Source organism: Gymnodraco acuticeps, unplaced genomic scaffold (genome assembly GCF_902827175.1).
Source record: "Gymnodraco acuticeps unplaced genomic scaffold, fGymAcu1.1, whole genome shotgun sequence".
NCBI classification, from domain to species: domain Eukaryota; kingdom Metazoa; phylum Chordata; class Actinopteri; order Perciformes; family Bathydraconidae; genus Gymnodraco; species Gymnodraco acuticeps.
In genome coordinates, this window is record NW_022990999.1 from 750412 (window position 1) to 769588 (window position 19177).

Sequence of the window (19177 nt, forward strand, 5' to 3'; positions counted from 1 at the left end):
TAATTTATTTCAGATACCAAACACACTTTTTCCGAAGATTTGTGTCACAAATATCAAAACAATATATGTGTCGATAACAAAATACATCCATCATAAACTAAACTGGAAACAGCAGTATAATTTGTCTTGTTAACACTTTAAAGTTGACAGTTTTTTTTAACCCGTACCGCCTAGTGGTTAAAGCACGTTATTGAATTTGTTTGTTGAATTATATTATATTTCATGAAACATACAAATATTAAGAGTACATACATAGGGGGAAAGTAGAAGGTCAATCATATAAATATAGATGAAAATATCAAGAAGATACTGTTGTGATCTCTACAATAAAACAGTTTAGTGCCGGACGTCCAAAGATATTAATAGGAGGATGTGCAAAACAGACAAACTAAATAGGCTTCTTTTTAACATTAAAGATTACTTTAAGTTAAGGTCTTCTTTTAAATAAGAAAAAAGCTTTGGGGGTATCTACAGACCAATATTAAGTCTGACAAAGTGCTTAACGTTTAATATATTGCATAGTTTGTTTTGGAACTTGACAATCAACTTTCCTGCAATGTTAACTAAGTTGAAGCACTTATTTTAACTGATATTATACATATGTAGTATACTCTTATAAGATGTATCTAGATAGTATAAGAAATGTGCAGAATATGACAGTTTAATGGTGGAGGTATACACACATATCGATAGATGTCTTGTAATGCACTGTTGAGGAACCTGCGACCAAAGTTTTTAATCTCTGACCTTTTTAATCTCCGACCTTGTCAGGTATTGAACATCCAATAAATGAGGAACAGAGAATTATTAAATATAAAACATAGAATTTGTGTGATTATACTAAATGATTTTTAAATAAACACCACTGCATATTTCCAACTGTTACACATGCTGCTGTAACGAAAAAATGGCCCCGCTTGTGATCAATAAAGTATATCTTATCTTAAGATGATCGATGGCTTCTGCCATATTTGCAAAATGTGCCTCTGAACCTTGACAATAGCATGTTTCAGGCTCATCAATTAACAACAGGAGGGGTCACAAACATAAGACCAGCTGTTAAATAAAGATCTTCTGACCTTAGCTGTCATGTGGGTAATGCTGCCCATTATGGACACAAGCAATTTTCACCCATTTATTAATTATATGTTTTAAATGTGAAACACATGTGTTTCGTATCCCCTAAACCTCCAGGGATGTACACAGTTTAATACTGACAACTTCTTATTATGGGAAATACGAAAACGTCTTTTAAAACTACAATTCCCAGTAGAGACGTGCCATAGAACATGCGAAACCTATGTGCGAAACACACAATAGCCAGCACGTGTAGTTCTGGTGACGGGGTGGGGGTGGGGGTGGACCCGTCCGACTCCAGTTTTGGACAGTCTGTCGTGGTTCCATTCCATTTCAAAGTGCTGTTGGACGCTCTGCGCACTGCCACTCCAATATCCAATCACAGAGCTTGAGGACTATCACGGGGTTTGTCAAGCAAAGAAGAGAGAATACTTACTTCCGGGTGTAAAATTCTCTAAAGCAACTACTATGAGCTGCTCCGACCCTCGGTCCTGATGGACTCCAAAAGTCCGACATTATACAATCAAACAAATAAACACAAGAATAATTGTGTGTTATTGTTGAGTAAATAACAGTGTGTGGTTTAGAAAATAATACAAAATTAGAAGTACGAGTTGGGAGTGAGAATGTGTTGGTATTTACCCTGCATTATGCACGTTACTAATAAAGAATTATGTTATTGTATTGTATGTATTTACAATGTATTCACATTGTAAATAGTTCATAATCAACGAATGACAAAATGCAGTGACAAGAAAACAACCATTGTATAGCACTTGTTTGAGTAATAAGAGGCAGTTTAATATAAAGGCAAGGCAATTTATTTTCATACACATCAGCAAGTCAAAGCGCTTTAAATAAACGGAAGTACAAAATATAAACACATTTTCACATTATTATGAACTCAGTCGGGCGAAACAAGTGCATAGTTTCATATTGTTCTCATATATAGTGTTTTAAAATGTCTTTATTTTGTAGGCCTTTATTATGGCGTGCGCCAGCGTGTGGACGTGACACTTCCCTTGTGAAAGAGCTCTCCAGTGCCTCTGTGTTGCTTGGCAGAAACCTTTACAGGTCTTCTTCCTCAGACTCAGGGCTAGTGTAGTCATTGTCATCCGACTCCTCAATGGCCTGCTGTAATTGAAGATCATGGCATTCCAAAGCGGCTACACCGCTGTACGCATGTACAGCCTGTTTGTGTTGGCTTTTGAGGAAGTGCCACCTCTGACTGAGGACACTCTTGAGCCCATGTGCAGCATCCTCTGTCAGGTCACCGAAATCTGTATATATAGGAATAACCACATAGAAAAAGGGCTCAATGTAAACAAACCATGACAATTGCAAATCTCTTTGCATTGTACAATGCTGCATATGTAAAAACACTACAAAGTAGGTAAATTCATCTTAAACTGAAGGATGTTAGTATATATTGGGTGCCAAATGGGATATGTTGATTAATGTTTGATATAGTGCTTGACAATTAGTCAATAGACAGAAAATAATCGATTATGATCTTGATGATGAATAGTTTCAGTAATTTACTATTTCACTTCGGCCTGACACAGTGACAGATGTGTTCTACTTATGTAAGACATGCAATGTGTTGAAGAGTGGATGAAAATATTCAAATGTTAAGATCTCAGACATACTGCTGGTTTTGATGCCCTCCAAAGTCTGTCCTCTCAGTGCTTCCACTTCCTTCAGAAGGAACATGATGTGCTGCGACATCTCTTTCACCAGGATGCTCTGCTCCTCCCTCCAAACGTCTGACCAGCATTACCTGCTCAAAGACAGACCTCTTCAACCTGAAGGTGTTGCCTTTAGGTTGAGGAAAGGAATGGAGTAGTAGACAAGGAATATTTATTCATAAATTATATTATTACAGAATGATTTTCATTTCTGAGACACAAATCTTTGTAGCGATAGCATTGGTTCTCTATAATATAAACTAATAACAAATATTATATATTTGCAGGTATCACCATTGCTTTTTCTGCCCCATGATAAACTGTAATATTTTGGTATGGACTAAAAAAACAACAAGCCAAACTAGCAATTACCCTACCATTTGCATGCCTCTCCCATGGTAGGATGTAGCCCTCTGTCAGACTGCAAGCCAACTCCTCGTCAATCTGTTCTTCCTGCACTCCGGTGTTGTATTGTACAACTTTTTCGCGAAGCTTCTTTTTCAGCTCTCTCATTCTCTTCCTCTTTCTTTGCCTTGCCTGGTTGCTGTCTGCAAAGTGAAACGGAAACAAAACTGTGTCATGGTGCCAGAATGTTTTTGCTGTTTTTGAAGTGTAATTTCAATAACTACGTTTGACAACAAACCATGCTGACGATACAGATCTTGCTTCCTGCGCAAAAGAGTGACGGTGATGTTCTCAATATCCACCCTTAGTCCTTCAGTACACCCTGGGGCGTAAACTCTCTCTAAATAGTTGCAATAAAACAATTGGAGAAGAGATACAATCAGTGACAGTCTCAGTTTCAACATATAGCCAACTTATATTGTATGTCTAAACTTACAGTAATTAACAGATGTATATGGAAAACCTGTGGTATGTCTTACCTGTGACCGCCCATTGCCTGACAACATACACCCACTGCTGTATGGTCTCCTGATCAAGGTTGTGCTCCTTTTTCAAGTCGCTGAAGCTGGCAGCTTCCACCTTTGCCCTCTCTGTGATCTTTACAAAAAAAAGAAAATGTCAGAGCAAAAGCGCCATGCAACACCATAATGCAAAGAACACCAGTTTTCAGTACAAGACCTTCAGAAGAACAGTTGAAACATTCCATGACACCATCTGACTTGCAAGAGGAAGTGTGGATAAGGGAGAACATAATGTATATAGCCATGAGGTTACATTGCAGACATCCTTCATATGTAATGTCAGATGAGAAGACAATTGTAATTTGCCCTTACTTTGACATATCTGTGTGCTAAAACTTGATGAAGGTTGTCCCTCTTCCTTCTGTTCCATCCCATGGCCTGTTGAGTAAGCATGTTCACTCTTCCTAAAAAACACAACAATATATCCACAAACAAAAAAGTAAGTATTCACATCAAAAAGGCAATACTGAGTGAGAAACCTGATAGACATGACTAAACCCAATCGTTAAAAGGTTGTTGAACTGGTAATACACCAATAATGTTTTTACGGAGGGAACTTTCTGTAAAATACTTATCAGGGCTGCCTTATCACAGTGTGTAGTGTTAATACCAACCTGATTTTGTCATGTATTTTGTGACCAGAGCTGCCCTGGAGAGAAAGCTGTTCACCTATAATGAATGTTACAATTAATGTTCGGTCACCATTACATAACAATATTACCTACACATCATAGATCTTGAACTGGATGGTTTAAGAGAAAACTTGTGTACTGACTTCCTACAATGTGCATGCATTTATTGTTGCTGAACATATGAGCTGCCTATCTTTCATTTGAACTCAGACATAAAGGATATGCTTTAAACTAATCAACAGGCTTGTCACTGAGATGACACATACATATTTGTACTGCTTTCTATTAAGTCCTCTTGTATCCATACAGTTATAATAATGCCATTAATAACATACCTGCTCTACTTCCTCTCCCACTGTGTTTCCTGCCCCGTCCTGACTTCTGCCAGCCCATCTCACCTGCAACACAGCGCAAATAGTGTTATATAGCAAAGTTTTTGATATCCAATAAGGCATGCCATGCACAACATTAAAAATCCTTTGCATTAAAGATGTTATGTACCTCGCATTTTGCTGTATGGGCTTTAGCATGCGTCACGCTAAGAAATGGCCTCATTTCTGTCAACGGCAGAAGCTCTGGTAATCCCTCGGCTATTTTATTAAGGTATGGCCAGTACCTAAGAAGCAGGAGCAGCATTTTGTGATTGAGTGTTACAAAGATAAACTTTTAATTGACATGACAACAATATCAATATCATCTAAAATGACTGCTGAGGCATAGGCCATTTTAAACATTGTTGTGGATGTGCAATATGACAGTGAGGATTACCTGCATGTTACATCCATACAGAAGAAGTCAACATTTGCCTTCTTGGACATCTCTTTTTGGAGAAACATTGCGTACGCGTATATTTCTCCACGGAAGTGGTTCAGTCCTCGTAAGAGAAACCCATGTCTGATTAATCAGAAGAAAATCTAGTTGTTAATAATAAACTGACACAGCAAGGCCTGGCTTAAGCACTCATCTCTGTCATCTAGGTGGCTATAACAACAAATATCACTTGGATGCTACAAAGGATGGATCAATTCCGCTCCACAATCAAAAGTGTTTAATGCTTCCAATTCTTACAAAGACTTAGACTTGGATTGCTATTAAAACTGAAATAATGAGACCAGACTCAAGAACCAAACACATATACACACACAGACACACTTACAAATACATACCTGCAAACTGCCACTTGAATGCCCTCCTCGTCTATCTGGGCACCAGACTTTTTTGACATCTCTCTGCCAGCGGTGAATTTGGCAGTACCACAGACGGCACTGTCATTTCCCTATAAAGTCAGTTTATTACACACAAGTTTTGACATATATAAAAAAGAACACCACAGGTGTAACTGCAACTATCATAATAAGAAAAAAAACGTACACTTTTCATGTTGCCTCTGACAAGGTCAACAAATGTTGCGACTTCCTCATCCTTGGCCAGGAACAAGCCCTCATAGATTGGCGGCTCCTCAGTCCTGTCCATGATAAGTTAACATACAAGTCAATAATAAAAATCACAAAGCACTACATTACTATGATTTGTTTTAATATCTGTTATGGCTACTCAAACACAACCCCAAGGGCTACTATTTGTATTAGCGGTTTTATCATTTTCAATAATACCTATACATACCCTTTTGACTTGGAAAAGCGGTAATGCTTGCGGTTTCCATCACAGCAGACAGCCAACATGTCTGGAGAACATGCTGGACAAACAAAGTGATGGACCTGGCACATATCCTCTTGTTTGTACTGACAGAAGCAAAACTCGAAGAAGCTTCGCTGAAATGTATCAGCACAGATAATACCTGTCTGTATATTGATTTAAAAAAAGTGGATTAGTAATTGTTTTGAAAGCAATGCCAACAATTTATGATATGGTATACAGTAATATGATATTGTTTTTTGTATGTTTCCATGTGATTCAGGCAGATTTACCCGTCCAGCTTGAACAGATCTGTGCTCCAACATTTTCAGAAATGCCTGCCTGGACATGGCTGGTGCTGTCACCTTCATGTGCTCGAATGAGGTGAACACATCATATTTGTAAAGCGTCTGGCAGCTGGTGCTAGCTGGCCAGTACCGATACAAAAGCAGGTCTTTAACCTCAGGAGTCCATTCTGCAGAGCAGGATGGACAGGATTTCCGAGGCAAGCAGACATTGTATCGTCCTGTGAACAAATGGAAAAAGTAAAGGTATTTCGGTAATTAAACTGTGAGTTTGCCTTAAAATATTGGATTTTATACATAGATGTGCATATATGATATATTAGCTATTTGACATGGCATTTGGGTGTTGTCTGAAAATGACCAGGTGATATAAATCTTTGCATTGCACAAAGTGGTAAAACTCTGCCATACAATACTACTTGTACAAAAAGAAGGGCTTTCAGAACAACATACCGTTGATGGTGACCACAGAAATATGCTTCCAAGGAGTAACTGTGACGTCATCAGAGCATTCACAGATTGACCTTGGAGTAGGAACAGGCAGTTGACATACTGCAATATAGAAAATAAATTAGGAAGGGTGTATTTACAGTTTTTCCTTAATTCTCCAGATTATAAAGATATTCAATAAAATGTTGCATAACTTCCACATATCTTGCAGCCCTAGTCAAAACCAATCATACTTTTTTCAATCAGCTATGTACACTTCCCATTCGCACTTAATTTTGGGAACTACATTATAATGGGACATTGTAATGTAATGTTAACCTTTACATACTTTGTTCACAAAACTGAGGCTGGCCATTTTCATCCACCACCACAGCAGTTGTAGGGGGAATGGGCTCCAGAAATCCATCGAACACAGCCTCTCTGTCATGGAAGATATTCCTCTTGTGGGCCTCCATGTCACAGGTTGCACAGAGGAACTCCATGTCCAGTGGAACACAGTCCAGGCACCTAATAGCCGCTTCTTCTGCACAGCATCTGTGGCACTTCTGAATGGCTATTCTCTCAGCTGAGAGTTTTGCATTAAAAAGCATTGGCCTAGCCGTTTTCATTCTCACATCTGTGAGAAGCTGCCTTTGTGCCCAGGCAGAAACCGTTCCGTCTGTTGCCTCCGGAACCTGTACTGCAGTTAGGGTGTCCCTTAACTCTTGGAGATGAGTTTCTAAAAAATAAAACAGCTGTTAAGCCGCCACCCTAAAACTGGTATGATGGATATTAAGGTAGTATACTGAACCACTTTTGAGATGGAAAAATATATGCGGACTAATAATAGCAACATGCTATGAATCATCATATGCATCCAAAGCAATATTAGCAAGTGATACTTATACCAAATATGCATTCACTTGTCATGAAACAGTCAATACTCAATACTTTATTATGATTAACTAGATGAGTATAAAAATGGAAACATTGGGAAAAACTGTAGTGCCAGTCAACTGCTGTTATAATCAATATACTCACCAAGACTACCAAAGTCTTGATGTTCTAGCTGAAGGCCTTCCTCATGCACAGGATCGTCTCTTCTGGCTTGTGAAGCTGCAGAGACAGTGATTTTTGCTTAACCCTTCAATCAATCTAAAATTACACCAATTAATTGTAATATGAAAATGCTCTGTAAGGACTGTAGGTAATGAAACTAAGAACTTATTACCACAGCATCACAATGACAATTTACATTTGGCATACTTTTATCCAAATCGAGGTACACATTTAAAAAAATACAACACAGGCAAGGATTATCATCACAGGCTCTTAAAATATCTTGATTTCATTTGGAAATGTTTTAAACATTGCAACAGATTTGTCAAGAGGTATCTTTAAATTACATAATTTCATACTGTGTACACCAAAAATAACTTTGTTATGAATTATCTTTATTCTTAGACTTAGAAATCATGATATAGTAAAGAACTAACCTGATGCGGGGCGTTGTGTTTCCCATTGTCTCTCACGTCTGCGTGTGACCACTGGATTAGAAAGAGGTCTCTTCCTGCTTTTTCTTTTCTTTTTCGGAGGGATGGCAGGGGTTTCCGTGGCCATGGCAGTCAATATTTTTTCAGAGGTTGAGATCAACAACAAAGTTGTAATACAACATAAGACAGCAGCACTTATATTTGAGCAATTATTTAACGGTTGCATAAAAAGGACTAACTGTCCCTTTACATTACATCAATAAAAAGCAATAGCAATGATTATATTACAGACTTGGGTATTTGCTTATCATGAAAAGCCTCACCCTGGCCTCAAGGAGATGAGCCTCGCTAATCAATGATGCCATGTGCACCGTAGCCTCATTGAGATCCTCAAAGACCCTCACTTCAGGGTTGAGGGACATGGCATACAAATAATACAAACAATACACAAAATGAAGAGTGAGAGAAAGACAGGAGAGTGATTAACAGAGAAAGTGAGAGAGTGATTAAAAGAGAGAGTGATAGAAAGAGAGACAGTGAGAGAAAGAGTGGCTCTTAAAAGTGCCGTTGGTTTTATATGTGTGTGTGTGTGTGGATATGTGTGTGTTGGTGATATTAAGTGTTGTAATGAAGCTGTAAAACAGAAAAAAAGAAAAACATGATTAGGATTATTTCGAATAACAGTAACATCTGTGTAATACTCTATGCAATAATATTTAATCTGTGCATTACTCTATATGCAATAATAATTCATCTGAGCAATACTCTGGCATACATTATGCATTTATACTGTGCATATTGTTATATTATGCACTTGTTTTTCTTATATCTTCTACTATATATTTAAATTCTACAATGTAACAATCCCAATTTCCCCCGGAGATCAATGAAGTATTTCTGATTCAGAGTGGGACATTGGGTGGCCAGTCAAATCCTCTGGAAAAACTCCAGTTCCACATTTTTGTTCCACTCCATAGCCGATGCATTAGCCACTATTAAAACTGTGTTGAACACTGTCTTTACAACACATGTGCAAATACATAAATGTAAACATATTTTTCTAGCACGCACCTCCACTATCCAACTGTGCCGGTGACAGCTAATGTAATTTAGCTGTATAAACTATAAATGCTATCCAGCTCAAAACGTTGACCGGAAGGCCGGAGGCTAGCTGAACGTGGCCGCTAGTTGGCCTATTGTAAAAGCTAAACACACTACAAAACTCAAACTAATATCCAGGAATGAAACGCTATAGAGACTGTGCTACAGTGGAATAAATAAAAGCAATATTATTTCGTGTTTTAAAGAAATAAACTCCCCTTGATTTTAGATACTTACTGTTGTCCGTTGTCAGATTAAATCGGATGAAATTAATGAAAGTGAGGTGATTGTGGGTAACGTGGCTACGTCACGTTAACGTAAAGCGACGTAACGTTGCCGGGGTAACTACGGAATCTTCTTCTGGTTTATTGTTGTTATAATAAAAATGATTATTATTACTATTAAACAAAAAGCATTTCAAATACAGTCAGTAGCCAGTGGGGGGAGTGGTTTTCACCATCATTATCATCATTGTATATGTTTTAAATGACTAATATTGGCCTACAATACCCCTTTATTGATCAAATAGGAATATAATTGTCTTTTAAATAACGTAAACTAAAGGGAACAATCTATTTGACACAGCTGAAGCTCTGGCCGTTCCTTAAAAACTAAGTAATTTAATAAAAATCACAGTTGTATTACACACAATGCACTGTTTTTTGAGAACAGAAATTGATAAATAATGCACCATAATACATTCTGACGAAAAATAAAAATGATTATGAATACAAATAAAATAAAAGAAGCCTCACGTGAGTTACTACAAGCTATAAAGTAGATTTTAAAAACGTTTTATAGAATAAAAGCTCACTGCGGGACGTCGTAGAAATGCGTGTGTGCACCACGACAAAAGAGCCTCATTCACTTTACATTGGGGTTTTTTGCGTGGTGCCGACACGTAAATGTAACAGAATGCGTGACTCCACCACGCAATGCGGTGTTAAGGTTGCGTGGTGGAGTCACGCATTCTGGTGAGATCAGGTTGGACCAGATACTAAATAAATTAGGAATTCACTCCCAATATTAATTTAATGATTATTGACTAAATGATCGGTTTTCTCTTTTTCTTCTCCACTAAGAATATTCCGTTTCTTGGTGCACCAACGGCTAGATCTGCGACAACAACATCTCCTTGGCAGCAAGGCAAGTTTATTTATATAGCATTTTTCAATACAAGGCAATTCAAATTGCTTTAAAAAATGAAAGACATTAAGAAATGGCATTTAAAATCAGTCACTTAAAAGGAAGCTAATAAAATAAACATTAAAAGAAAAAGTACATGGATCAAAGTGACAGTGCAGTCTAAGATATGAATAGTTCAATTAAAAGCAGCGACAAAATAAAAGTCTTCAGCCTGGATTTAAAAGTAGTCAGAGTTGCAGCGACTAACGGCCCGTCTACACTACAGGCGTCGAAAAAGCTTGAAGCTGGGCGTGTCTGAGGCTTGGCGATTTTTTGCGAGCAACGCGACCAACAACCAATCACATGAATCTCCCGCCCCCGACATACAAAGCAATAGCAATGTTAAAACGAAGTAAACTGGATATCAAATCCCCAAACAGGCGAAAACCTACCAGTTTCACCCACTGTCTCTGCCTCCTCCCTCCATGCCTCGCTCCTCCGGTTTGTATCCCGGTAGATGAACAGAGACTGATCATACAGCACCGGGTGATTCACTACCGCTATAATGAATTTTCCCTCCATTTTTTTGAATATGAGGAAATGACCTGCGTAGTCTCTCCCAGCATACACGCGGTTTGATTGGCTAGCTTGTACTGGCAGATTTGCATAAACGGGGTTTCATTGGCTGATGCCAGCTTCGAGCAAGCATCGAGCCTCAAAAGTTGAACATTGTTCAACTTTTGACGCCGATAGACGCTCGCGATGCTTGCAACGCCTTGCCATGCTACCCACAATGCAGTTTGGCGAAGTTTGAAAATATCCTACGTCACCCCATTCAAATGAATGGGCGAAGCGTTGAAAGCTTTTTTTGACGCCTGTAGTGTAGACGGGCCGTAATGGTGCAACAACTAATCGACTAATCGATCAAATCGATTACCAAATGAGTTGCAACTAATTCAGTCGTCGATTTTGTGACGTCAGCAGTGTGTTTACGTGCGTAAGCTCCAACGTTATTGGTCTTTTTATCAGTACCGGAGACATTTATAAATATATGTCATGTTTATTGCTACAAAAACATTATATCGCAGTCTAGTGTCACAACTCGTTCTAATATGCAAAGGACAAACAAATACGCCTATGATGTATTTTCGATCAGATGAGATCTCTCTTCCCCATCACGAGGGGGCGGGGCAGTTTACACACACAGCTGCTACATGCAGCGGAGCACACTGCGGAGGTGGCGGAGAGAACGCGCTCCGAGGCGTGGTTAAACTTCACCCTCTTCGATGTGGAGAATGCTCGTTGCCAAAGTGCAATAAGAGTTTATCATGTAAGGGCGTAACACGAGCACTTTGTCTAAACATTTAGCAAAAGTGCTCCACATCCAGACGGAGGAATGCACCGGGTTCCACTGTCTTTCTAGCAGCTCCGTAGCTCCATTCACGAGTAACGTTCCCACGTCAGATGTTATGTATGCTAGCAGCAACACACAGAGTAACTACATTATACAAACTCGGTTAATGATTAGAGGTAACTGAGTATTTATTAGTTTCAATTTCAGCTTTTCTGTTTACAGCCCGTCGACAGATTATTTAATACGATTCAGTAAATGCTCAGGGCAATCTCGATGACAAGGTCAATGTTCCCCCCTTTCTACGCACGGAGATAATGTAATCTAATAGCGTGCAGGCCAAGGCTGGCTCTTCAAAGCAGATATTACGACGCGCTTTAATGTTCCCATCATCGTTCAGCGGAACTCTTTCAGCCTTAAGTCAAGTAGGAGAAACTACGCATGCACCGGCTATTCAGGTAATAATATTAATAGCGTCTCTCCCCAGTTCAAATCACCCACTGCTCAGGGAGATCTCCTAATGCGTTGCCTTCACGCATCTAGCGTTCAAATACAACATTACTAAACTACAACTCCGCTCAACTGGGAAAAGAGAAGAAGAAACAAGAAGAAACAGAAGAGACTCCTCCAGGAGCACAGCGTTCCTAATCATGAGGAACTACAGGCCCAGTCTCACACCGGAGTTCCTAGCCATCACATCAAGCTCATGGTATTATCGTTCCTCTAACCAACTGCGTGCATATAATAATAATAATAATAATCCTTATATTTATTATAGCGCTTTATCAAAGACTCTCAAAGCGCTTTACAAATACACATTACACATACAGATCATACATGTAATGGTCATATACTGTGGACAATACCCACAGGAGCAAATTCGGGTGAATTGAATGAACACAACGGCCTGACGCAGTGGGGCGGGAGCGGGTTTCGAACTGGAGTTCCCCAACGCCCCCTTGATCTGATGATCAAACGCACAGACCACTGCGCCACCCGTCCCCCATAACCCGTTGTGGTTATGCATCCACATAAACGTCTTCAACGACAGTTGCTCTTCCTCACCGGGCAACCGTACTTTGCATGCGGATTCTTCTGCACGCATCATCTCCCGTTTCCTGGACGTGGCATCCGCCGGCCTCACGACGACCGTGTTTTCCCCGACTTAAGGACGTGCACTGCACATCCTCCGTTTTGGGGGGGATATCTGCATGAGATCATTCGCATAGCGGCACACTCAGATTTCCACTATTTCTACACATTTATTATCACACTTGCTGGATCTAACACTAGCGTCCCTCCATCATCCTCACTTCAGATGATAGAAGACAGTCTTAATCACTCAATCAGCTCATCAGCATCTATGACTCATCCCGGCACACTTAACGCTAATTAAGATATACTATATCATGGGTCATGTCTCAGTATTTAACTAAGTGTACGTCTTTTCTGCGTGCATCCTGCACTTCATTCATATTCTCGGGTTCATGCTCACTTGGCTCGTGGTAAGCCAGGTTACGATATTCATGCATCACCGTACTCAAGCTAACAGCTCTCGGGCATTATATCGCCTACATCTCTCTCTTCACCCGGACATCGGCTCGTGCCGCCAATCAAGATCTCTTCAGTTTACCTATGGTAAATATGCATATAACTGGTGGTGGCGTCTAATAGCATATCAGGGCTTTCGTTTAGACAGGTGCAGCCATTCAAGGCATATCTCCCTCCTCCCTGCCAACTCGGACGGTGGTCCTCCTCCGCCTTCATATCCCACATTCGCCCGGACATCCGTGCGTGCTGGCTATCCAAGGTCCGAACACTAAAACGGTATTTATACATACAACTGGTGGTGGTCTTAGCAAGTCAGCACATTTACGTGTCACCGTGTTCATGTTTAAACACTTCATATCGTCGTGACCTTCAGGTTCGCTTGTATTGAATCCTGCCGCGCAGGTTGCGGCCAGTGGGTCCGCATTATGTTTAAACCCTGCACGTGCAGGGCGAGTAGGTCAGTGTCATGTTTAACCCTGAGTGTACAGGTTGCGGCCTATGGGTCAGCATTTGTTTAACCCTGTGTGTACAGGTTGCGGCCTATGGGTCAGCATTTGTTTAACCCTGTGTGTGCAGGTTGCGGCCTATGGGTCAGCATTTGTTTAACCCTGGGTGTACAGGTTGCGGCCTATGGGTCAGCATTTCGTTTAACCCTGTGTGTACAGGTTGCGGCCTATGGGTCAGCATTTTTGTTTAACCCTGTGCGTACAGGTTGCGGCCTATGGGTCAGCTTTTGTTTAACCCTGTGTGTACAGGTTGCGGCCAGCGGGTCAGCGTCATGTTTAACCCTGCGCGTGCAGGTTGCGGCCGGTGGGTCAGCGTCATGTTTAACCCTGCGCGTGCAGGTTGCGGCCTGTGGGTCAGCATCGTCTAATCCAACATGCAGGCGCTAAGCATGGTTGGCGTTCACATTAACCCTACAGTTATTCCGACATTCTCATCATGTCCCCGTGTTATCTCATTTCATCCACAGATCTCCTCAATCAGCCAGCAAGGTAAGAAATGCTTCACATCTCAGCACTTCTCACTTCTCTTCTCTTAGGGGGTTCATCGGAGCGGTTTTCCCCTCCCGAATGATTATCCTACAAACCGGGGCCTAATCTCCAAACATCAGTTGATTCATTGTTGTAATTTGTCATCATAATTTTCTATACCACGTGTCCGGTATTAAACATGTATTTCATACATCACGTCTCTCATGATTGAAATGAAGCTTAGCGCAAGTTCAAGAAGGAAGACCATACCCCTGGTGTTACACGTCACTGCAAGCTCTTCTCCCATTAAGTAATCAGGGGCGGTACTCCCCAGCTAGCAATTATTGCACCTGCTAAACCCTTTAAATCTGCTCTTCCCTCTCTGTCAGTTGTCATTTCAGGTGTCAACGCACAACCCGCCTCCACCCCTTCGCCTCCTGTCTCCTAATTCAGGGCCAAGCTAATCCTTCTTCCTCCAGACCAGACCGAATCATTATCACCACCACCAGTGTCTAGACCCCGGGGGGTTCATCGGAGCGGTTTTCCTCTCCCGAATGATTATCCTACAAACCGGGTTCTAATCTCCAAACATCAGTTGATTCATTGTTGTAATTTGTCATCATAATTTTCTATACCACGTGTCCGGTATTAAACATGTATTTCATACATCACGTCTCTCATGATTGAAATGCTAACGCTAGCATCGGCGATCGCCGATCTTTTCTACTTCATGCTATCTGCACAAATGGTTGACATTAAACATTAAAAAGACCAGGCAGTTCAGAGAGAATAAAAGGAAGGCAGGCAGGCAGCTTTGCATGACATTCTTCTGGACGTGTTTCATTGTGGTGATAGTGAGGGTAGTCAATCGTTTTGTTGACACTATGACAGTAGTGACGGCCATCTTGGTGACGTGTGTTGTTCTGCGAGACCAGAGATGTAGTTCATTGAGCGTTTCACGCAAACAAATGTGTTACTTCACAGTTTTACGACATTTTTTTTTTTTTGACTTGCAAAATTATCTTTTAAATTGACAAACATAATATGTGTAATTCATGGCACAATTGAAACGGGATCGAAAGATACGTTTTCTCTCTCCATTGGCTTCAATACATAATTTTTCCGAAATAAGGTCCCATGGACCGGAAGTAGATGGGCGTGACTTCGCCACTCTATAGTGTTTATGACGGATGTATTTTGCTCTATACACATTCCTTCACATTTTAATTTACATTAAAGTATTTCGAGAGGCTTTCTACATTTTTTTTAAATATAAATGAAAGCTTTAGCGCAAATTCAATAAGGAAGACCTAACTCGAGTCACTCACACGTCACTCTATGGCTCCCTTCCCCCCTCATTAAATATGAGGGCGTCACCCCTCAGCAGCCAATCGCTGCACATGCTAAATGCCTTAAATGCCTGCTCTTCCTCCCTGTCAGTTGTCATTGCAGATGATCACACGCAATGGTAGTTGCAATACAATACTCCTTCTCGTGAGAAAAACCGTAAGAAACAACTAGCTCAAGATGTCCAACTCGGACAATTCGGAACACGAACCTTCTCTGGAAGTCTCCGATCCCGGTTCGGCTCCCCACAGCGGCTTATCAACAGAGGCAGACTTCCTCATCGCTCGGCTCCTGCAGCAGGGCTTTCCCACAGCCCCAGGCCTCACTCTCTCTCAGCTGCGAGAGCTCTCGGACCAGGTCTCCAGCGTAGCTCCCCAGTCCGGGGCAGCAGCTCCAGTCAGCTCCCCAGAGAGCAGGACGAGGCCGCAGCCGCGGAGGTAAAAAAGGGCAGGAAGTCGAGCCCTCCAGGATCCCGTCCCCCTCCAAAAATCCACCCCTTCTCAGGCTCGCCAGGCAGGGAGTGTCACACCCCTTAGGAGAGTAGCGCGGCCGGCTCCCTGCAATCCCTGGCTAGCTCCATGATAGCTATCGATGCTCGCCTCCAGGCTCTGGAAGACTCCGCCACAGGAGCTTCAACTTCCGTTGCACTCAGGTACTAGTTTTAACGAAAATGTTTGCACTCACCCTTACACAGGGTTGAGTTGTAACGGAATACATGTAACGGTGTTACGTAATCAGAAAAAAAAAATCAGTATATTCAGCTGGTGTTACATTTGAAAACGAGTAATCTGAGTGCAGTTACTTTCGTAAACCCGAAGTGAATACTTATTGGAATTATTGGTGGAAAGTTTCCTCACAATATGTAATATTGTGAGGAAAATACCGGCAGAACCGTGTGCACAGCGCTGCAGCGTATCTGCGAGCGAGAGATGCAGCGTGTCCGTGAGGCCCCGCCCCGCACACAGATGAGAGAGAGAGAGTTCTCTTTCAAAACATATTGGAAGGTAGAAACGGAGACGTTTAGATAAAACGTGGAAGATAACGTTTATGTTGCATTTATTTATTGTCGAAATGATGACATTTATAACGGGATCAAATCTAACTGAATGGCCTGCTGCTGCCTAATGCATGGGACAAGTAACTGGGAAAAGTTTTTAAAGTTATTACATCGTTTCAGATAATAAATAATAATGATAATGCATTCTATTTAGGGGCGCCTTTCAAAGCACCCAAGGACACCTTACAATGCATAAACTTTTCCAAGGAAAGGTTTTAAGACAGTACAAAGAATGCAGTCTGGGTGAGTTTTTCTTTTTATGTGCGGTGCAGATGAGAGAGCTGTCCAGAATGACACTAAAATGTTGTGTTTGTGCTCTTCATAAGCTATTAAAACAGTAAAATACGTGTCTCCCGTTTGTGAAGTAAAAACTTATTTGCAGCAATGTTGAGCCAATCATGAAATGAGGGAAACTGGATTCGCCTGACAATACACTGATATTTATTGAGAATTCGTACGGCCGGAGAGATCACAGTATACTACAGTTCTCATGTAAGATACCAGCCAACTCTGAATACAAAAGCGCCAAGAACCCATCTATATGTAAGAAGAGGAGGGCCCTAAAACACGCGGGTTTTCCTTTAATGCATGCCAGATGTCGAGACAAAGACTTGTTGCATTGCAAACCCACATGAGCCAAGCTTCTCCCCCCACAAGACATCAGATGACCTCTTGACCTGTGTCTTCCTGAGAAGCTATGGATCACATTACAGGCAGGAATACACTTCAACCATTAAACAGATTCCCGAGGACAAGTCACTAAACTCTATATACTTTAACAAGACTCAAATATTCCTTTACAGATCCACCCTTTTATCAATTTATGATAATCAATTAACATTAGTCTAAAGAATATTTCAGTCAATACTTAAATCAATAAGCGTCTCCAGAGTTGTGTGGGCTCACTCACATTAATTACATCAAAAGTAGAACAAGATTGAAAACACTTCAATCACCATGATTGAACACAGTCAATCATAATAAAAATCATCTCTCTTCAGTGCTTGGCATCTTTTGTCAAAAGGCACAATAATAAACACGTGAAATACAACAATATTATAGCAAAATATATGTTTCAAAAATAAGATCTTTTATCATTTATCACTCAGTTAATCTCCTTCATCAAACACAAATTCTAAATCAGTTTACATCTCAAAGATTTACTTCAAGGCAATTACTTATTAAAACACAATTAGAATTTAGGATTTATAATAAATCCAATTGAGGTATAAATCAGAATCATGAGATATCCAGCTAAGGTTCCTAGTTAAGGTATAAATTCACAGTGATGTATCGATCAATCTGTAATCAGATTAAACAGATAATCTGTAAAGTTACAGTGTCCTCAATCTTTAACATTACTTTACGTTTACTTCATTACGCTTTATTCAAGAGTAAGGCATGATATTTAATTAATTACATTACTTCAACTATCAATCATTATGTCATTTCAAAATCTGAAGGGAAAACTAAACAATTCTCAAGATGTTTAACAATCTGAAGAATCAAACATTTTATTGTATAACAACCTGAAAAAGAAAAATCAAAACATCTGTTCTTTATTCAGAGCATCAACTGTAATCAATATCAAAACATCTGTTCTTTATTCAGAGTATCAACTGTAATCAATATCAAAACATCTGTTTTACCTGGTAATGATTAAGGATAGTAACATTGTCTGTAATCAATATTAGAAATATCTTATTGTTCAATACCTTATAAATCTGAAAATATCAATTAATTAATTAGTTTAGTGTGAAAGTGTAATCTGATGTGACAAAATATATTTATCACCACTATTTAACACATATCTGTTCATTGGGAATACAAAAACAATCATTAATTGTACATCTGTAATCATCTGATCATTCAATTCAAATGTTATCTTTGTATCAGAGCTAGAAGAACATGTTTACCTCCTCTCTTTATGACACAGAATGTCTGGTGTGTAAAGGCATCCTGATACTGTAGATTAGCACTGAGGTGCTGATTGGCTCAAAACTCTTCTTCATCAGAGCGCCATAACTCAATTATCTGTAGATTAGCACTGAGGTGCTGATTGGCTCAAAACTCTTCTTCATCAGAGCGCCATATCTCAATCCCCCCCAATTGCTCTGCTTTTGTGGCTCAATTCAGTGAGCACGTTATGATCTCCCAGTGAAACAGAGGCTCATCTGCCTGTATTCTTTCTGCTATCTGCTTGAGAGCAGTGCACCTGCCTATTCCAAGTGGCACATCCAGATGCCCCGCCCGTGATGGGAGAGGTTATGAAAACATCTGCTCCTCCAAGAAACATGGAACCTTGTATGAAGCCTCTGAAGCCATCGCTCGTCCTGCAGAGTTGTCTGCCTGAGCCCACCGAGCAGAAAGATGAAGAAGCATCCCATCTCATCAGAAAGTTGAAGATTAGAATCCTCTCATCTCGAACGACCTCCTTGCCCGTGGATAAGTTGCTCTCTGCAGCCGGAGAGTGTGATCCTCTCTCT

At 40.4% G+C, this 19177-nt stretch overlaps 1 protein-coding gene across 1 annotated transcript; it reads right to left on the reverse strand.

The window, feature by feature from the left end:
* Positions 1-2145: 2145 nt before the first annotated feature.
* Positions 2146-7195, reverse strand: LOC117559245. The gene is made up of 15 exons (XM_034235922.1): positions 7042-7195; positions 6717-6815; positions 6252-6433; positions 5947-6125; positions 5695-5788; positions 5490-5599; positions 5092-5217; positions 4825-4939; positions 4659-4721; positions 4306-4360; positions 4004-4095; positions 3650-3767; positions 3409-3510; positions 3143-3313; positions 2146-2357 (listed from the first exon to the last, which is right to left on the reverse strand). Exons 1-15 carry the CDS (start codon positions 7193-7195, stop codon positions 2146-2148), a joined length of 1872 nt encoding a protein of 623 aa, XP_034091813.1.
* Positions 7196-19177: the final 11982 nt, after the last annotated feature.